General features: G+C 39.6%; 1 protein-coding gene across 10 annotated transcripts in view; it reads right to left on the reverse strand.

Moving 5' to 3' along the window:
• Positions 1–21,622, reverse strand: part of PTPRK (protein tyrosine phosphatase receptor type K) — a 547,287-nt gene that overhangs the window by 340,264 nt on the left and 185,401 nt on the right. For all 10 annotated transcript variants that reach the window (XM_077902655.1, XM_077902664.1, XM_077902657.1 and 7 more), the window contains exon 3: positions 5,986–6,257. In XM_077902655.1, the coding sequence (XP_077758781.1) occupies positions 5,986–6,257 (272 nt within the window). The remainder of the gene's footprint in view (positions 1–5,985; positions 6,258–21,622) is intronic.

Below are 21,622 nucleotides of genomic sequence, written 5' to 3' on the forward strand. Positions count from 1 at the left end.
ACTAATACTCGAGGAAAGAAAGACCTTGCCTCTCTCCTTCCTTCGGGGGGACTCTACATGGTTGAATGAGGATGAGTATGAATTGGAAATGTTCCAAGAGCTCTTTTCCTCACTCTTTGCATGGCTGGTTCCTAAGCATGCTCCTACTTGAGCCCCATCCCCAAAGATCAATCTTTGAGAGACTTTTTATTTAAGTAAACAGTCACTTGCTTTAAGTCCTAATCTTCTTAGATCCAAAGCCAGCAGTATCTCTGGAGTGTAACAATCACCCCATTGCCAAAACATCAGAGCAATGCACGTTAACATAAAGCTTTAAAAAGGAGACAAAAACAGAAAATCTCATGCCTGCCTGTCCAGTTCTTCCATTTTTTCAGGCCAACAGAAAATGTGAAGAAAATGAGTTGCAAAAGTTCAGTGTTTGTTACTCAGTGAATCAGGAAAAAAAAAAAACAAAAAACAAAAAAACAAAAAGACACATTGTGCTACATTATCACTTTCTAGTCTCTGGCCAAACCCCTGTAGTTTTCAACATGCATCATTTTTGTGATTAATGATGTGCACCCAGTTAATGGAAAACAGCAGATTAGGTTTCCACTAATAGTTCTGGAAGTTATGTCTGCCTGCCTCATTTGGTAACAACCTCACTGTTCATAAGAAACTAATGGATTTAATCCCAAAGCAGGACTGAGTTTTATGCATACAACACAGGTCAGATTTCCAGACTGGAGAAAATTATACTTTTAGAGGTGTGTTGATCTTCCGTTGAAATTTAATACTGAGATAATGTCTCATAATGTTTTGGGTGGTTTTATTTTTTTTTCTTTTTACTTCTACTTGGTGATCCATTCGAAATTTTACAGTACTCACTTGAGGCCTAAAAAAATAGGTAGAATTAGCAACTTGCAACCATGGCAAATATAAAAAATATATAAGGATACTTTCTATAATCAGTATACTGAGCCAAAAAGACATCTGTTGCTCTCAAGACACAGGTGAGAAAGGGTTCCTTATATATTAATATATCAATGCAATGCTTATGTCTTAAGCGAAATTTACATTTGCTTGTTCTCTTTCACCATAGAAAGTGTTGGCTTTCAAGAACTGTGGTTTAGGAAAAACAATGTGGTGTGGTGAAAAGCATACTAATCTAGAAATACAGGAATCAAGAGGCAAGAATGATAGTCCCATTTATGCGTCAAATTACTTTGGAAACAAATCTATCTTTTGTTTTCATTTTCCCCACCATATTTCACATTTATTTCCCTTAAGTCATTTAACAAATGCTATACTGTCTCAAGTTTTATCTATGTGTATCTCACATTTCCCATCTGGACTAGGTTCCCTAAAGGCAGACTCCACAGCTGATTTACATTTTTATCTCCACCAGTGTCCAGCTAGAATGTAAGCGTCCGGAGAAAAGGGACATCGCCTGTTTGCCCCTTAGAGGTTAGAGGGGGGTAACTTCATGATAATAAGCTGTCAAGGAAGCAGACATTTTATTTATTTTATTTACTTTATTTATTTTATTTATTTGAGAGAGAGCTAGAGCACGAGAGAGAAGGGTGTTGGGGGGGGCGGCCAGTGGACAGACTCCCTGCTGAGCCCAGAGCCCAAGGCTGAGCTCCATCCTGCAACCTTGAGACCATGACCTGAGCCGAAGTCAGACTCTTAACCAAATGAGCCACTCAGGCGCCCCCAGTAGACATTTTAACAAACACAAATCGTAGGGTCCGGAGATGGAGCCCTGCAACAGGCCCTCATCCCTCTCCCTCTGCCCCTGCCCCTACTCATGCTTGCTCTCTCTCCCAAATAAACAAGATCTTTAAAAAAAGAAATAAAGGAATAAGCACAAAACCTGAAAAGTACACCATGGAGGAGGAGGGATGGATAGGCAGAGGAAAGAAGATTTCAAGGACAGTGACAATCCCCTGTGATGCTAGTGATGGCTGTCTGCCATTAGACACATGTGCGTCCCCAAAGGTGAACCCTGTGAACTGCGAGGGATGAGCGCGTGTCAGGGCAGGCTCATCCAGTGCAACCAGTGTCCCCGTGGTGGAGGATGGGGATAATGAGGGAGCGGCCCCTGTGTGTGGCCACGTGGGGTATATGGGGAATCTCGGCACCTTCCTCTCCATTTTGTTGTGAACCTAAAACTGCTCTACAAAAATGAAGCCTTGAGAAAAAAGTGACCGTAAAAAAGACCAGCACGCTTTCAAAACAGAAGAAAATGCTGAACATGCACTAAATCCAAGAGTTTGCAAATTTTGTATTTACCCATCACGTTGATTTGACTTTATGGTCAACACATAGTATGTGTCAGACACCCTTCTAAACACGTGTGTGTGTGTGTGTGTGTGTGTGTGTGTGTGTGTGTGTAAAGGTAACTCAATACAACAACCCAATCAGTTAGGTACTGATGTATCAAATAAGGAAACTGTACTCAAAAAATTAAGGAATATACTCCAGGCTGGACAACTGCTACATAGTAGAGTCGAGGTTCACCAAGGAAGAGCTGGCTCCAAAGTCCATGAGCCGTATATTGATTTGGCAGGTCACCAAAATTCATAATTTTGCCTTTGTTTCATAATTTCATGTATTTTTTTTCCTTTTTCGAGTAAGAGTTCAAGTTTCTTGGGGTCAAAAACTGCTATCTCCTCGTTATTGAACAGTCCACAGCATGATCAATTTCCTGTGGGGACATCTTCTGTTTAGCATCTGGCTGGATGACATTTCTAGGAAGGGCAAATCACACCAAAGATATACTACATCTGTTTTAGATTCTTAGTTCTACAGAAAAGGGAAGAAGAGAAGAGCTAGCTTATGGTAGAGGTTTGGATTTTTTTTTTACCCTACTTCTGGGAATATGATTTTTACATAAAAATTATCCTATACTAATTAAAGGTAGTAGCACCCTGGGATAATTTTCTTTTTGATTGTCGTTGTTGTTGAAGCTGGTGATAAGGAGTGTACTGGAGCGATGGTTGGGTAAGGAATGGCTCAGGCAAATAAAGATAGGAATTTCCACTAAAAATACAAAAGAAAAAGGAATTTTAAAAAGTGAGAAGGTTAAACAAAAACTTAAAGAAGTTTTGGAGAGTGTAAAGTCTCTGGAGAATTGAAGAAACTGGAATGAGGAAGAATAGTTTCTGTGCATATCACACGTCTATTTAATCTAGAATCTAGGAAAATTTTTAAAAATATGCAGTTTCTTTAAGAATTAAAAAGTACGTAGGCTTCCTACATAGCATAATGCAATGGCTACCTTTTAATATTAAAAATCCATAAAGACTCTGCATTAAGCAACAGTCAAAAGTTTTTCATGTTATTTCCTAATAGCAAAAATGCTACATAAATATAGTTTACGTCATGCTGGTGTTTCTAATAACTGATATAAGGTACAAGCGGGTATCTAAATGACTGAATCAATAAAATCATTAATCAAGTAATTTATTGGGCACTAAGCACATGAATAAAAATTATTCTATCTGTGTTTTGCTCTCATTGATTGTTAAGTTCTGCAGGTTAAGGAAAAACGATGTGAAAAGAAAAGTAATTAATCACTTAAGTAATGATCTATTGCTCAAATTTCAATCTGCAAGAAAGAAATGTTTACCCACAGGTTCCAAGTTACGTAGTAATCTTCTTCTCTGTCAGAAGATCCCCAAAAAGATTTTACTGGCCAGGTTGAAACTTGCACACGCACCTTTGCGCATCTTGCTTAAAACACCAAAGGTCTACGTAACCCTAGGGAGCTTTGTCAGGCAAAATGAGACTGAATAAAGAATCATCCAGTCCATGGAGGTGTAACTCAACATGAAAATTAGCATCGCAGCAATGTGTGCCCTAAGAAAATGGTATTAATATCAATGACTCAAAGACAGATCTTGCGAAAAACAAGAAAAGGTAATTAATTATACAGATGCTACTTCTTAGTTGTGAAGGCATATTAGAGTGATACCCAGATATATTATTTGTTGGATTCATCAAAATCCACATCTGTGTTTTTCCTAAAAGATAGAACTAACAATTTGACTCCTTAACGAACAGATAGCAGATAGCAAAGTGTTGGACACGGGCAATCTGACTCTAGACACCAAATTTCTAACAATTTTGCTGATTTGTTATTTGGGATTACATTTATCGTAAGGAGGCTGAATCCGTTGGCAGTTTTCTTTTGTTAAATCAGAGCTTTTTTCTTTTCAGGGTTAAGCTCCAATGACAGGTTCTAGAGAAGTCAGTGTGATGACAACGCGTTGTGAGGGTGACCCAGCACACGAGGACCCACCATATCCAGAGATGAGCGTCCAGGCCCTTAGCATTAGTTTCCTACCCTTCCAGCCACCCGCCAGCCACATGCGCCTCCTGGGAGGGCCCTGGGAGGACAGACACTGAGGAACGACATCCTGCAGCTCCGGGATAATGGAATCAACACCCCCTGAAACCTCCACAGACACACAGCCCTGAACAAAGAACCTTCCCAGTGGAACTGTACCTATGAAGTGAGAGGCTTTTTAATAAAACAGAAAACCAACTCATGACAAAGCAATTAGAACAATGCATTCTGTCTCCTAACCCAGGACCTAAAGACAAGTTTCACCTGAAGAAATTGTTCATTTTTAAGAAGCAGAAATGAACTGCTTTTAGCTTATAAATCACCCACTGACCAACTTAAAACATCACTTTTACATATGCATTCTCATTAGGTTCTGTAAACGAACTACAAACAGACAAGTCTTTTAAAAGTTCGAATTTCAAGACCTGACACAAAAATGAATTTTGGAACATGCCCAGGGACAGGTTTCCCCAGCTATCGCAAGCACAGGGTTCTTAGGAAACTTTTCATAAACATAAACAGGGGAAAATGAAGAAGCAATTATATTAATTTGTATGGAAAAATTTTTGAACATCCCCTGACCCCCAATAATAAGCTTTTTGCCTCTTCTGATACCTTAGGTAACACATCTTGTTAACAGATGCACAAAAATAAATCCAGATAAAGCACAGATGCTCACACGGTTCAAAGCTACTGTAGCCTGATGCTAACATGTTGAATGTAGTTCCTGGAGAAGGAGCTTGGTGGGATGCCTCTTGCAGCTGGGCTGAGTGCTGCTTCCATAATGGCTCGCTGCAAAACAGAGTCTGCAGGCAATTTTAGCTTTCCACCTTTTTTTTTTTTTTTTTTTTTTTTTTTTTTCAGAAAAGCGGAAATCCTCTTTAGATTTCTTTCGGTTAGCATACGGTTTACTAAAACTTCACTTCAGTAAAAGCAAAGTGGTGTAAGGTGATGTTTCAAAAAGCAGGGGATAGTGGTACTGCACCTTACGGGGAGGATTCTGAGCAACTCTCCAAACTGGCAAATGATCCTTTTTTTTTTTTTTTTTTTTTTTTTTGTTAAACTATATAAAGTAAGTCTTATGAAACATAAAGGAGATACTGATACTATTCATTGTCTGGTTTAGTCATAATTATATTAAGGATTCCTGGGGTGGGGGAGACATGGATAGCTTTTCCTTCTCTGTTTGCTTATTTTGAAACTCCATGTAACTGACAAAAAATGTAAATAACTATTCAAAATACCTCCCCCTTAGATGATATAATTCATGAAACACTATTTCATGTTTATTTTCCAAATGTTATTGTCAGGAAGTCAGCAAACCCATCCAGTTTGAATAATGCACTCAAATCAAAAAGGACATTTTCTTCCCAAACAGAAACATGGAAATAGATCTGTCAATAAGTAGCTCTTCGTCAAATAACCAACAGACTTTGTACCTAAGACTAGTGGTTTTTTTCAGTTCGTGTAAATATTCTCACTACTTTAAAGGTTGTGTGCCAATGTATTTAAACATGTCCTCAAGAACGGGGCGAGAGGAAGGGGCAAAAGTGACCACCTCGGTTCCAAAGGGCTAGGTCTCACCTCTAAGTATGACGCACAACGAGGTCCAATGACACTAAAGCATAAACCAAAAAAGCGCAGATGCTTACCTGATATTCATTGGGCCAGAAGGTGCTCACTGCTAGCTCAGCCCGAAGCCAATCTCTGCCCGTGAATCCAGTCACATTCCAAATTGGATTGGCAAGAGGTCCCTTATTCACCCTAACCAGGATGTTCAAAGTGCCAGGATTTAACCCTTTCTGGCTGTATAACAGGTAACTGAAATCAATACAGTGAGTGTCGTTCTCCTTCATTGTAGGCAGCTGAAGTCTGGCTTTTTCTCCAGGGTCATGATCTGAGGAGTCCACTATCATATAGGAACCTGAAATGACATTACGTGTAACAGAGCTAAGTAGACATATAAACAAAAGGGAGTACCTAATAATAGGAAAAAAAACACTAAAAATAATGCCAATGCATTTTGAGCATTAAATGTACCTGGAAAGGACTGACTGTCTTCCAGAACAGATCCACAGAAAGAGAGCAAACTGGTAAGTAGGGGAACTCCATTTTTAGTAAGCTGCAGATATTGTTCAAAGTACGTAAGATGCATCGATTCATTTCCTCTCTGAAACAATCTGCTTTACATAATCAGTCAACTGAAGTATAATTAGTAACTTATTCGAAGTCAAACAGAGTAGGTAAGGCCTGGTTCAAATCCAGATCCCAATCCTCTAGTCTTACTAAGCAAAGGTCTTTTATTATCAAACAAGGAAACAAACAGGCCCAAGACTTGATTGGCCTCGTTTACGGGGAGGGAGCATCTTCCCTTTTCCCTATCATCCTTCCCTTGCAGGGAGATGGGTTAACTAAGTTCAGGCACCATCCGTTCTGATTTCAGATCCCAAGATCCTCATTTGCACAAGCTGGGCTGCCGGACCACTCTCTCCTAACCACTCTGAACTTAAGCTCAGGGAATAAGGGTATTTGGCAGTGTAAACATAAGGACGGGAGTTGAAAATGTCCATTTTGTTAGGCCTGAGACTCTGACACAGAGTGGATTTGCCTCCTTGGAGCCCTGCCCACTAAGCTACCAGCTCATCACCTCGGCTGCTGCAGTCCTGCTCCCCTGGAGCTGCGAGACAACTGGTCCGAAAACACTAGTCTAACCTCATTACCTTTCATTTCATGAACATTTCCTGGTTGTCTGTCATAGGACCTAGGAAGTCCCAATGCCAGAGCAGCTCGAGCTTCCACCCTCCGACATAGTCTCAGTGCTGAGTACAAACGTGGGACTTGTACACCGGCTGCTGCTACCAGCCTAGGGACCTCGGCAGAAAGACCAGCAGGTTTCCTCACGTCAGCGTGGACTTGAACGAAGATCCACATCACTAAAATGTCAGTACACCTATTTGTCGCACTGAAGGTGGAACACGTTTGATTGTAATTTCCCCCCCTAGAATGTAATTTATCCAGAACACGTATGAAGGGCATTACTACAGAATCCAGTGTTGCAAGGGTTGCACCGGGACATCTCTTCCTGACCGACGACTCTGCTTCCTCCCTAAAACCTAAGAATGTTTGCGTAACACACTCAGTATTCATGGACCACTAGTCTAACTAGTGCAATTAACCCCCAAAGCAAGCTCAAGTCACAGCAGGTAAGGGGACTCTGACTACCTAAGAAACTGAAATTTCAAATCTGATGAATTCTGCTCTAGAGTTCAGAACGTATGTAAAAATTTCACATGACAAAACGATCAGTTATCAGGCAAAGTACAGACTATGCTTACTATACCGATGGTTCTTGTTATTTCTTCCACTTCATTTTTTCTCAGTATTCATCTCCTCTTGTAACCTCAAATTCTCTTTCTTTTTTTCTCCCTGATTCTCACAGATTGCATGCACATTAATAGGATAAATCGGTCATGTGTATTTGTGGAGAAATTATGTCTTTTTTTTTTTTTTTTTAAACAGGATATCCTGGATCCCAACCCTATTTATACAAGCAGGATGTTTCTATTCTTGGTTATATACTCACGTTCTGAGGTCCATGGCTGATTTGCCAAGATGTCTTTCAGATTCACCAAAGGAGAGCAGACTAATGGTTGCTTTTAACTAAGAACAGGCCTGAGATCTTAGACGGGTTACGGACTGTAACTGGGCCTCAGCTTCTTCACAAACCTGTGGCCTATTTCTCCACTGCCAAAAGAGGGTTGTTTTTTGTTTGTTTGTTTGTTTGTTTGTTTTTTTCAGTGATATATTATGGCAGTAGTGAATTTAAATTATTTTTTACAAGTCTTCATCAATTATGGCTTCTGATTGTCAATTTCAAAGTAGTGCTCTCTAAATGACTTATAGGCTTTCAAATGGTTATTTTCTTCCATTATAAAATAAACTTTGGCATAAACTATGCGCTGTCATACATCTTAATTACATACGGTGATATTTGCCATTAAGACCATTTAGCAATTTTCATCCAGTTGCACTTTTAAGCTATGATAATTTTCTTATTAAGGAAATGGGATGAGCAAAGTATATTAATTTGTAGGGATTACCAATCAGATCATTAGAAAGGACAAAAGTCACAAAATAAAAGCTTGCTCAAACTATTCCAGCATTTCAATACAAGTTAATTTGAAAAAAAAAAAAAGTGCTGATATTTCATCTCTATAGAATGTTTTTGCTAAATGGGCTAATCAATGCGGCCTAGTTAATGCTAGTTTCTGAGTACAATGAAATAATATGCATTTATTGCATGGCTCCAGAAAGGAAGAAGCAAGCACTCGCACCAAAGGGCCAACCGAGTACATCTGCCAACAACTGGTTCCATATAGTGGCAATTCACCCAGTAGACACCATGGAGTAGCTACCTATCTGACATGATATTTACTTTCATCACCCCAAACACAGAACACTGTGCTATTCCTAACAACTTCTAAAAATTACTTCTACAGTCTTCCAGAATAACTGGCTGTAATGCTTAGAGTCAGGAAATTCTACGCTATGCGTTTCCCTCATTCTTTATGAGTTAAGCGTATTTACTATAGTTCTGTCACCAGCTAAGAACTCAGATTCCTAATAAGAGGTTAGTTCTATTTAGTTGTGATTTACCCATCACAAAACTTAATAATGAAACATCTGTGTAGTAACTTGTAATTAATGTAATTTCTTTAATGTGGCCTTACAAGTATTCCTTACAGTCTCTTGAGCAAGAGGTCTCAAATACATCATTTAAGAAATAAAAGAAAAAGTTATGAGGCTTATGATATGAATTTTTTAGGATATAACTTTTCTGAGGATTCTGACAATGAGAATCAAAACCTTGAAAAAAACCAAAAACCTTTAAAGAGATAGATACCTTCCAAATTACACTCCAAAGTATGTAAACTAGATAAGCAATTTCTATACGTACAAAGCTTTAAAAAAAAAGGAAAAAAGATGCCCATCTCATCAATACATTATTCAAAACAGAGAAAAACAGGGAGGCCTGGCTGGTTCAGTTAGCAGAGCATGCAACTCTTGATCTTAGGGTTCTGGGTCTGAGTCTGTGTTGGGTATAGAGATTACTTTAAGTAGAATCTCTTAAAACCAATAAAATAAAATGAAAAAGAAAGAGAAAAGTATTTCAAAGGTCCAATAATAGGTAACTTGTAAAATTATGGTAAATCAGTTTGATGAATAATTAAAGTCATTAAAAATGAATTACTAAAACCACTTGATGGAAGATATTCACAATGTTAAGTAAAATAAGCAAGTTATAAAATACCATACTCATTTTTTAAAAAAATATATACGTAAAATAAATACAATCACGCAGATGTGTGTATTCATATAGCTACACATAGACATGCACGTATGACTGGAAAAAAAGAATATATAACAAATAGTTAACTGTTTTCAAAGGGAAGCTATAATTGTCTTTTCTTATTTTTATGTACATTCACTGAATGTTCCATAATAAACATGCATTAGATTTATACTTTAAAAAAAGAGCAAGACTGCATGAAGACCATCTTATATAAGTAACATCAAATAAAAAATGATAAATACTTCAGAAACAAACATAGGTATTTGCCTTTTAAAACTAAATCCTATTTGCATCCTACAGATTAACAGCATCGGCTTTCAAAAACACACAATACAAACATCAGAAACTTCTTATTTCAATTCACGAAAAGGGGGGGGGCACTGAGTACTTAGACTAAATAGCAGTTTTTTATTTAAAAAAGAATAACCAAAGAAACAAGTCCCATATTCATAAATGCCATAATGTAATATCTAGATGAGTAAATAATGTCCTATGGATTTTATGGATTAATGGAAATTTTATCTTTAAGATATACTTCTAGGAACAACATAATAACACAGGAAATAGGATTAACTGCACGGAAAACAATGAACGATAAATAGGTTTCCATCATTTTATTTTATATTTTATTTTATTTTATTTTATTTTATTTTATTTTATTTTATTTTATTTTATTTTAATTTTATTTTTTTTAGGTTTCCATCATTTTAAAACGCCTTTATTTTTATGTATCCTTAGTACACTAACATAATATTTTTATTAATTCTTATTTAAAATACACTAACGGGGGGATCCCTGGGTGGCCCAGTGGTTTAGCGCCTGCCTTTGGCCGGGGGCGTGATCCTGGAGTCCCGGGATTGAGTCCCACGTTGGGTTCCCTGCATGGGGCCTGCTTCTCCCTCCTCCTGTGTCTCTGCCTCTCTCTGTGTGTGTCTCTCTGTCTCTATCATAAATAAATAAATAAATCTTTAAAAATAAAAAATAAATAAAATAAAATACACTGAAGGTCTCCTGTTAACCAAACTGGAAGAAAGTTCCACTCCTCTGCTTGGTACCGATGGCCCTCTGTGACCTTTGCCAGTGCACCTACTAGGACTCCTCGAGCCACCCTCTCCAGGCCAACGGGGCCCTGGCGACTTTGCCCGCGCACCTTCCAGAACAGACTCCCGGCTTGGTCAGGTCAGAAGGCCTCCCTCATCTTAGTCCCTCGCCAATGCTCGCCCGTTGATCTTCCTCAGCCCCCACCGGTGTTGGGCTTCTCCCGGCTGGAAGCTGGTACAGGCCCGCGTGCTGGCTCTGCACCGTAGTTGTGCCACAGCCTTTGTACACGTTTTAAATAATCCACGCAGGTGCTGTTTACCCCCTTGTGAGGAGAGGGACAGAAAGCACCCAGTCTCTCAGCGTCCCATCGGAAGGGAGGGGCCGCTCGGGAGGTGTCACACTGGGGCTGCGAACTCTGAGACACGGCCGGCCGCAGCGGGGAGGGCCCTGAGGAAGCACCACGAGGCCAGGAGGGGCCGCGACCAGGTGGCCGGGCCAGGGCTGGGCCAGAAGCCACCGACGGGCCGCACGCGCTTGTGCCTGCCCAGGGACGGGCAGCTGCCAGCTATTCGGGATGCGCATGAAAAAGCTAAAATAGAAGCACAATTGCCACAGGAGTAGAAGCACCTTCGTGCTCAGGGCCCTCAGCAGCCGGACGGACGAACTACCAGACACGACGGACACCCGCGCAGCGGGACACCGCCGGCCGCCCAGAGAAGGCCTCAGCGGCCCACCTGCATCTCCGAGCAGGGAGGAGAGGCGGGCCGCGGGCCCAGAGCAAGAGCAGGGACTGAAAGCCAGCGAGGACCTGTGGGTGCTCAGCACCGGGGGACGGGCCAGGGCCCCGACGCCAGCCCCCAACACAGCAAGGCGCGGCTGCCCGGGCGGCGCCAAACGCACCTTTGTGGGAGAGAAACCACCTGATGGCCAAGGGCCGGCAGAAGCAAAACCAACAATAGCGACTGGTTTGTGGCGCTTCCACACGCGATCATTTGATGAAAGGCAGTAACGCCTGGAGGTGCGCGCTGAACAGCCTTCCGAGAGGCACGCTTGGGTATGGGAAAGCCTTGTTAGAGCAAATGTCCTAGTCTCAGGATCCCTTTCCCACTCTTAAAAATTACCGAGGCCTTCAAAGAGCTTTTGCTTCTGTGAGTTGGACCAATATTGACCACATTAGCCGTTCAACCTGAGACGCTCCCAAAAAGCTTATTCGTTATCTAAGGATTAACAACCATCAATCCATCATATGTTAATCTAAATAGCATGTTTTTATAAAAATTACAGATATGGGTGCTGGTTTGGTTGTCTTTTTGTTTTCTTTTAAAAGAAGTTTTTTTTTTCTTTTTTCTTTTTTTTTTTGTTCCTCCCCTATAAACATCTTGCAGTTACCCTGCCCTTGCTCCCTCTCCCCCTGTAATTCTCCTAGCTGGGAAGGCCGGAGTGGAGCTGGGCTGTCGAAGCCTCGTCCACAGAGCCACCTACCTGCCCATTTCCTTGCAGGCTCCTTTTAAAGTTGTACTTAAAAGACTGCCCTCAGAAACGCTTCTGTTTGGCAGAACTTGTATTCAGCTTGGCCATTTTAGGCCAGGAATGAAGCCTCATTTGAAAGAAAACAAAATGAATTTTAGAAATTAAAAAAAAAAAAAGCACACTTTTTTGCTTTTAGCAAAATCTTTTCTAAAGCAAACAAAAAATTATATGAGGAGGGGTGCTGGGGTGGCACAGCTGGTTAAACGTCTGCCTTTAGCTCAGGTCGTGACCTCAGGGTCCTGGGATGATGCCCTAAGTTGGGTTCCCTGCTCGGTGTGGGGTCTGCTTCTCCCTCTCCCTCCGCCCTCCCTCCTCACTTGTGCACGCTCGCTCTCTCTCTCTCTGTCTCTCTCTCAAATAAATAAATAAATAAATAATCTTCTAAGAAATAAAACAATATGAAGAGAGCATTGTTTTACATTTTTGCAAATCTATTTCACGTCTGAGTTAAAAGAAAACAACTAGGTTCTCATTTTTGTTTATTTGTTCAATCTGTTGTAATATCAGGTACTGTGCAGCATCTGGGAAATTGTACTATATACTCATAAGAAAATAGAAGAAAAAAAGGGAAGACAATACCTTAGTGCTAGTTTGACCATGTTGATCCCAAATAGAGTCTTAGAAACCCAGGATTATGTGTAGAGAGCCACTAAATATTCATACACATGATTCCTTTTATCTTTAGGCTCTGATGAGAACATTATCAGTGATTGTATTGAGTCTACCTCACTCCTTCAGTCTCTTCGGGTATAAAGGTGTACTCAATGAAGTGAAAGTCTTCACTGGGATGATGGATGGTTGAAGACTGAAAATCAAAAAGTGCTGAATTTTTGTACATTAATATAAAGAGTGGGTTGGGCCTCGCCGGAGAAACACAACCAACAGGACAGACACACAAGGAAAGAGATTTATTGTAGGGAATTGGTTCACATGATCATGTAGGCTGAGAATTCCAGATCAAGGATAACCAACAACATAGTTCTAGCCAGCATCCAAAGGCTTAAGAAATATTCTATCCTAATAAGAAAATAATTTTTGTGTGTTCTGAAGACCATTTTGAATAGCTACCAAAGCACCAACGTACTGCGCAAAACAGTTATTTTTTGGCATTGAGTGAGATTTTCCTAGTAGAAACAAAGAACATGCCAGAAACCGTTGATGTGAAAAAACCAGAGACACGGTACAGTAATAAAGTTTCATGTCCCGCCAGCCTACAAAGCGGTAATCGGGATCTCTGGGCAGAGAGAATGGTGATGACTGAATTTGTATTTTGGGGTCTCAGCCCATCCGAGACGATATTTGTTGTTGTTGTTGTAAAATTTATGTCTCTTAAGTGTTTCTGTTGCTGTTGCCTTTGTGCTAAAGACAAAGCCCTTACCCTACTTTTCAAGTGTTTCAGCTTTTATTTCCTTTTATTCAAGCTTCTTCTCCTCACTCCATTTTTCATCTGATTAGGTGGCAATATAACATACCAAGTGACTAAAACCAAGAACCTAGGGATCAGTTTGATTTTTTCCACATCCTTCACTTTCTTCCTGTCATCTACTAGCAATTTCTTTTGTCTCTATTTCCAGACTCTGTCCTCAGTCCATCCACACTTCTCTTCATCTTCCCTAATTTCCAACTCCTCCCATGTCTCAGGACGACTAGACCCACTCCTTACAGGTTTCATGATTTCTGTCCTAGCAGACCTATGAGAGCTGTCTACAGACACCCAGATTAAGTTTTTTTCTGGACATACAAATAATCTTTTTTTCATCTACACAGTGCAATGAGAATTAAATCCAGACTCTGTACTTTAGCTTCTCAACTTCAGTATAATCTGGCCCCTACCTTCCTCTCTCACATTATCTCCTTCCCCTTCCTGCCCTTACTCAACATGCTCCACATACACTGAGCTTCTTTCTGCCCCTCAAAAATCCAAGTTTCTGCCTGTGTCAGGTTGGAGTACCCTCCCCTCCACCAGATTATTTTCATCATTCAGGTCTTGGCACAGAGGCCATTTATTGGTGAAGCGTTCCTTGGCCTGTTAACTAAAGTAGTTCCTTCCAAGATTTTTTTTTTTTTTTTGAGAGAGAGAGAGAGAGAGAGAGAGAAATAGAGTGTGTGTACTTGAGCAGGGTCGTGATGGGCAGAGGGAAAGGAAAAGAGAATCTTAAGCAGGATTCACACTCAGTGTGGAGCCCAACACAGAGCTCAATATCAGGACCCTGAGATCATGACCTGAGCCAAAACCAGGAGTTGGATGCTCAGTCGCCTGAGCCACCCCGGCACCCCCTTCTAGGATTTTTTCTAACATGTCGCTCTTTGTCATTTCCTTCACAGCACTTGCTTCTTACTGAATTTGTTTACTTGAAAGACTCCACAAAAAATTCAGAATTCATGTTACCTTGTACATCTAAAAATCTCGAACAGTTGTCTGAAACATTCAGTGTGAAACTGAATGTTTTTATGAAAAAAATCTGACAACTGTTTACTGGTGTTTCCTGTTCTGCATATCCTTAGCACTTGTACAACGCTCTCTTATATACCAAATATACAATATTTATCTGTGCATCTTCCCAGTCCCAGGGTAAGCTTTTCAAGATCAGAAACCTTTTTTTCCACCTACTGTACCTAACAGAGAGATTCTGGGTGAACTGAATTGAAGGCAAGCAAAAGATGAAGAATCTCAAAAATGGTAACTGTATTGGTTTTACTTCAAATATAAAACACAGAGGAAAAAAATCATAGAGCCTGAAATGACTTTAAACAATGTTCTCAATCTTGACAATCTCCCCAAAAGATTCCATCATTTTGGTAAGGTTGAGACAACTGCCCTCACTTTTTTTTTTTTTTTTTTGCAGGGTCTATTATTAACTCTTCAAACTTTTACATTCTATTATTTCTCAAGACTATGTCTTTATTCTAAAGGACTTCACTCTCTACACCATATAGTTTGTTTCTAAACAGACAGAATGTGACACAAAAACGTCACGGCGGGAAAAGTAAACCTGTCCCTCAAACTCCAATACAAAAGGACTGAACTTGCGTCTTAGCAGAATTCAATCTCCAACAACTTTTCCCTCCCTAAAATGTCCCTCCCGTTGCCTTGGCAAAATATAAAACTGTTTAATTCACATTCTGCAGGAATAAAAATTCTTGTAATCCCTGAGAGGAACAGCTTTGTGTTTGTTCTAGGTATCCAACTGACATTTGAAAACAGAACAGCTTCTAAAACTTTCAGACAACACAAAACTCTAAAAAGAAGGCTTCGAGTAAAATTAGCACAACATTTAGCCTTCTTTGACGCCTAGTCTCCTCAGGGAGCTTACCTGCTACATGGGAAGATTTAGGAACCAGACCGAAAATTGCGCCGTAGTTTAATCTCCTTCCTCTACGACAATCTTAGAAAGCAAAAGCATCAGCCTACCTGGCACTTACTTTGACCACCAAAATTTTCCCTTTCCTCCATTGACACAGAAAACCTGTGCAGGAGGCTTATTAGAAGGGCTCATTGCCTTCTCTTTGGAAGAGGCTGCTTTTACAATTTGCTGCGCTTTTCTCTCCAGGGTCTTTCAGGACTCCAGCTTTCCCTACCTTCTACCCATCTCTTTAACTGTCTATTGGGCAAATAGTTTAGTCTTTCTCAGTCTTAGTTTCCTTATCTTGAAATCCTTCAACCCGAGGTCTGATCTCAGGATGAAACGAGATTGTCTACATGCACATTGATTAGGTAGGTCCTCAATATTCATTCCTTTGGATATATTCATTCCTTTCTCCATCGAATAGTAGACAAAATCAAACTGGAAAATGTAGGAAAAGAACATTTTCAAAGATAAAAAAAATGAGATAACAATATTAAGGAGTGGTATATTTAAAATATTTCAATTCCCAGGCCCTTGAAACTTTCTCAACTCTTCTGTTTACAACCTACCTAACCCCTTTTGTCCCAGTGTGTCAATTCTTCCCTCCCAGCTCTTTCCTTCTATTCCTCTCTGATCTTCTTTTTTTTCTCACTTTTTTCTCTATTTTTTGTTTGAAATCTCACATAAATATAGAATACTTTCCCCAGGAACACACACACACTCCTTTACCGACATCTGTAAAGAACCACAGATCTAAGCTTAAGACCTCCTGTTCTAAGATTTGTCCAATTTCTGAAATCCTGGCACTCCTCCCATGGCTCTCCAACCTACATAGCTTTTATGTTATGTGATGCTGAAATGTTTTGAGAAGCAGTTGCTAAAATGAAAAGCAACTTTAGAGAGAATAATCAGAGTTACATTACCCCAAAAAGTAAGGGAGTCTTTGTCCTATAGCCAATTTTGTAATCATCACCTGCCTTTTCAAAGGAACCCAAATTGCAAAGAACAGTAAAAGGTAAGAAAAGGTAGTACAGCCTGCTGTCTCTGGAAACTGTCTAAAGACTAAATATCTTACTAACAATTCCAGCCTGTTGTCTGGATATACCGTAACCCTGTTAATAATAGAAGGCCAGAACTCAGGGTCAGTAGAGAATGAGTGTACAGTGCTCTGTATTTGCATATAAATAGATATTTCCAAAGTCAAAATACTCCATAATCACAGTATGTCTGAAGGTAGCAAAAATTTATTTTAATATATTAAAAGAACTGGCTTTATTTTGATTCAACATTAGTAAGAGACAACTGTTTCTGAATAAGCAATTGGCAAGAAATGATCAATTAGAGAAGAATTCAGGTTGAGAAAAATTTCTCAACTGGGTTCTCAGGTTCAAGGGGAATCAAACTATAGGAGCAACTCAACTGGCAAATCAAGTCCTTTATCAAACTACAAGGACCACAAAAGCTCCCAACCACATTAGAAGATGCTTCACGAAAGGTTCAAAAGGAAAGAATAGTGTATACCCCAGTGTCATCCAAATAAAAGCATGTTCCTCGCTATGAAATGGTTAACAATTCATGCTCTCAGGTCAAAGACCTGATTTTGCAGCCAGTCTCTGACATTAACCATCCCGACCATCCCCCTTCTCTTCTATCATTTTACTGGTGAAAATCTGAGGCCTAGAAGAGATAAGTATTTTAGATATAACAAAAATACCATCTGAGAAGATTGTTATGGGGATTACAGAATAGGAAATAGCAAGGTAAAAACATGTTTCTACCTTTTTTTTTATTTAAAAAGTATTATCTAAACCAAAACTCTGTCTACTTGTTTTTTTGTTTTTTTTTTTTTAAGATTTATTTATTCATGAGAGACACAGAGAGAAACAGAGAGGCAGAGACACAGGCAGAGGGAGAAGCAGGCTCCACACAGGAACTCGACCCCGGGGTCTCCAGGATCATGCCCTGGACTGAAAGCAGGTGCTAAACCGCTGAGCCACCCAGGGATCCCTGTCTACTTGTTCTTGAAAAGGGTGCCTGTCTTAGAAGCTCAAGATAAACAAAGAAAAAGAAAACCAAAAGGGAATGAAAGCATAAAATATGAGAAAAAAATAAGAAACTGCATAAACAGAATGAAGAAAAGAGTCCAAGTGAGAGAAGAAAAAGGTACGTTGCTTACATTTTAAGCTGCAAAAAGACAGGACAACAGGGAGAACATTGTTACAGAGAATGGGGTTATATTTCTTTTCTGTTTCCCCAAGTAGCTTCATAAACAATTCAAATATGATAAAAGAAACTGAGATTAAAAAGGCAAAAGAGAACAGTATCGTTAGCTCCAATGTTGAGATTGGTGTTTGTGTTCACAAGATGATTAATTATCTATAATTTGAGGATTTAATATAAAATAAGATAATCCCAGAGACCCATTAATGAATAACTGGCTCTCCAGGGTCTACATTATTTTAAGGTAGCTCTAGTGGGATTAGTGGCTCCCAATACTAGAGCAAAGTAAAATCCCGAATCATATGACCATTCTAGCCTAACCTATTCCATCTCTGGTGCTGCCAATCCAGCTGTTATTAAAAACAAACAAAAAGAAACCAAACAAACAAAAACAAAAAATCAAACACCACCTGATCAGTTGTGAAAAGCCGTGTTGGCCAAGGGTGAGGAAAAGAACAGCACACAAATTTTTCTATGACTGTTGGCAAACCATTAATTCGACTTCCTCTTAGCAAATACAACCACCCAAGGATATTCCTCCAATGAAATATTCCTTTTGAACATAAGCAGAAAAGCTGCATCATGCAAGTGACCTCCATTCCAACAGTGCTCTCTTTGCCCCGAGAGCAACTTAGGACTGCACTTTAATGTTTTCATAAATGCTAACTTAAGGCTCAATGGATGAACACAAACATTGAGAAACTGCGGAGTTTCAGTTCCCACACTAACTTTTTAAAGCTTCCCTCTGGGGTGTACTGTAGAAACTAAAATAGAAAATAGTTTCAGCCCAAATAACAGTGGGAACGCTGACCAACAATCAAGCACAGGTGTTTCCCAACTCCCCCCAAAGAACGAGGATCTTTCTTTCATGGAAAAGAAGGAATTTTCAGTGGTCTCAAAAATTTGATTTTCAGATCTTTCTACTACTGAGATGTATTTTCAGCAGGTTAAAATAAATGGATACACTGCAAGTACACAGAATAAGATCAAATTTTTCTCCTTTGAGACTAACCAGAAGAACATGTCTCCAACAGTTTTTTCTTCAAACCATAGTGTTACCATGTATCTCTCTAAGAACTCTCTACATGACTTTTAAAAAGCAAGTAATGTTTTTAAAAATAGTCCTACAAAACAGTGACTATAAACTCTGCAAGGACCATGGACGGCAGTGCTCACTCCAACCCTGGTGATCTATAGCTCCCAGCTGCAACGCAGTTCTAGTGGTTAAAGAATCAACTACATGCCCAGACAGAGGAAAGGCAATCTATTCCATCTGGTACTCAGTGTCCTCCTATCTGATTCACAGAAATCTTGCAATGCTTATTTGCCATGAATTACCAGCATGAACTCAGAGCTCACAGTTCATAATGATAAAACATCCATTTTTTACTTATTTTACCCCTCCTTTTTGCTTCGAAGGCTTGTAGTCTCTTTTTCTTCCCTAGTGAGCTCAATCTCCACTTTATCCATGAATTCCTATGATTAACCATACAACTTTGTAGGTGATTCACAAATGTTACATTTCCTACCTTATAGTGCTATGATGTGTAGAGTTTTCCCAAACTCAGTAGTAAACTTCTTAAAGCCTATTGCCTATTATGCTTTTTTGCAAAGTGATCTATACACAGCAGATATTCCATTAATGGAAATGATGTTGGAGTCTAACTGGAATATATTAATTAATAGAACTGCTTACTCCTGTAAAAATATCTAATAAGATACTACCCAACCCTCCAGAGAGAAAGATACTGAATATATAAATTGTTAAGCATTATACGGAATGTCAGGTTTAGAAAAGTTAAGTAACTTGCTCGAAACTCAATCCAAATCTAATACTGAAACCCTTTGCTTCTGTATTATACGGACTATAAAAGTGAGTAAGAAGTTTAGTTTACAAAGAAATAAGAGAACTCAAATATTTTCAAACTGCATGGAAAACCTAGTAGCATAAATTTAAAGTTCTCTAACAGATACCATTTTAGTACTTTTCCTTCCTGGGGCTTCTTCCACATGGATGAGGTATTACACAAATCGGCAAGCGTCAACAAATATATAGCAAAACAAAAACTGTGCTAATCTTTATAAAAGAGAGGCTGGTTATTGGATCATATAATGCCAAGCTATGACCTCATCCAAAAAGACCTGAAGATATGACCTCATCGGAAAGGCCTGAAGAATATACGACCTCATTGAAAAGGCCTGAAGATCCTTCTAACAAAGAGAAGTTGGAGCTGTGATCTGAAGAAGGAGAGTTATTAGCTGACGAGAAGAAAGATCATTGCAGGTGGTAGGAACAAATAGTGCAAAGGACCTGGAGCAGGGAAGATTAGAACAAATAAGAAGGACTGAATATTTGGTTGGTCTGGAGAAAATGAGAGCGATAAGGATAGAGATGAAGAAAATAAAAAGACCAACAAGGACTTATAGGCAAAGACAAGGAAGTTTAAATGTTATAGGAAGACATAAAAAAAAAAAAAAAAAAAAAAGATTCAAGGGCAGCCTGGGTGGCTCAGCAGTTGAGCATCTGCCTTCTGCTCAGGTCATGACCCCAGGGTCCTGAGATCAAGTCCCACATCCCCTGCCGGGAGCCTGCTTCTCCCCTCTCTGTCTCTGCCTATGTCTCTGCCTCTCTCTCTGTGTCTCACATGAATAAATAAATAAACAAAATCTTAAAAAAAAAAAAAGATTCAAGCTGGGGGAGGCGGAGGGTTCCGTTCTAAATCAGATTTTGGAAAATCACTCAGGCTACATCTACATAGAATAGATGGGTGATGGGCGAGTGAAGACACAGCTGCAGCATGCTGGTAAATATATATATTTAATTCAGGTAGCAGATGATGGAGATGATGTGAAGCAACCATCCGAAACCTACATAAGATGCAAAAATCAGCAAGAATTGGTGTTGCGTGAGATGTAGACATGAAGAAGAGAAGGTGTTCAGAATGTATAACCCTACTTCTTGCTCATATACCCAGCTAGACAATGGTAGTGTTCCCTGAGTCTTGGCACACTGGATAAATAAGATTAATTTAAGGGGAGGGGGAGATCAATTCGGATTCTCTATTGTAAACAGTAAAATCTACTGTATCACTTTCAGCAAAAAAGAACATTAGTAAAGGATATGAGGAAGCCCAAGTGATGACTAAGATACCCTCTAGGATCTCTCTAGCGGGGGGACCCACTACTGGGCCCAGACAATATTGCTCCCAATACCCAGACTTTGCCTCTCAGGTCTATGCTTCCACTTTCTGCAGATGGAAAACCCCAAGGTGCCTCCCTTCTGCAGTCAACGGTTTCCTAATCAAAGCTCCTTTGGGTTGTCTGAATGGTGCAGATTTGGTCACCTGCTGGTATCACAGCTATAAGGATGGTTGGAAAGGTGAGCGTTTCACTCGTTCCTGAGGCCATGAGAACTCAAAAAGCAAGAAATTCACCACATATAGGGAAGGCTGCCAAAAAGAATAATAAATAGCATATGAAAAAGAACGGGCATTAATTTTGTTGATACATACCAGAGAAGATGTCAAGTAGGCAGTTGGATATATGATTCTAGATCTCAGAGGAAAGATTTTGGCTATGAACACATTTATGAATCATCTGCATGTATATTCCATAGCGCTACCAAGGAGTGGTTTGGGATTTGTTTGGGTTTGGGTTTGGGTTTTTTGCTTTCTATAAACATTTCAACAGGATCTTAAATACTTTAGAAACATAATAACAGTACATGCGATTAATCAAATTAATGTCACACTGTCCATTACTATGCAACACAGAATACAGCAATCTGGTTGGAAATCT

The sequence above is a fragment of the Canis aureus genome, chromosome 1, assembly GCF_053574225.1.
Source record: "Canis aureus isolate CA01 chromosome 1, VMU_Caureus_v.1.0, whole genome shotgun sequence".
Taxonomy (NCBI): Eukaryota; Metazoa; Chordata; class Mammalia; order Carnivora; family Canidae; genus Canis; species Canis aureus.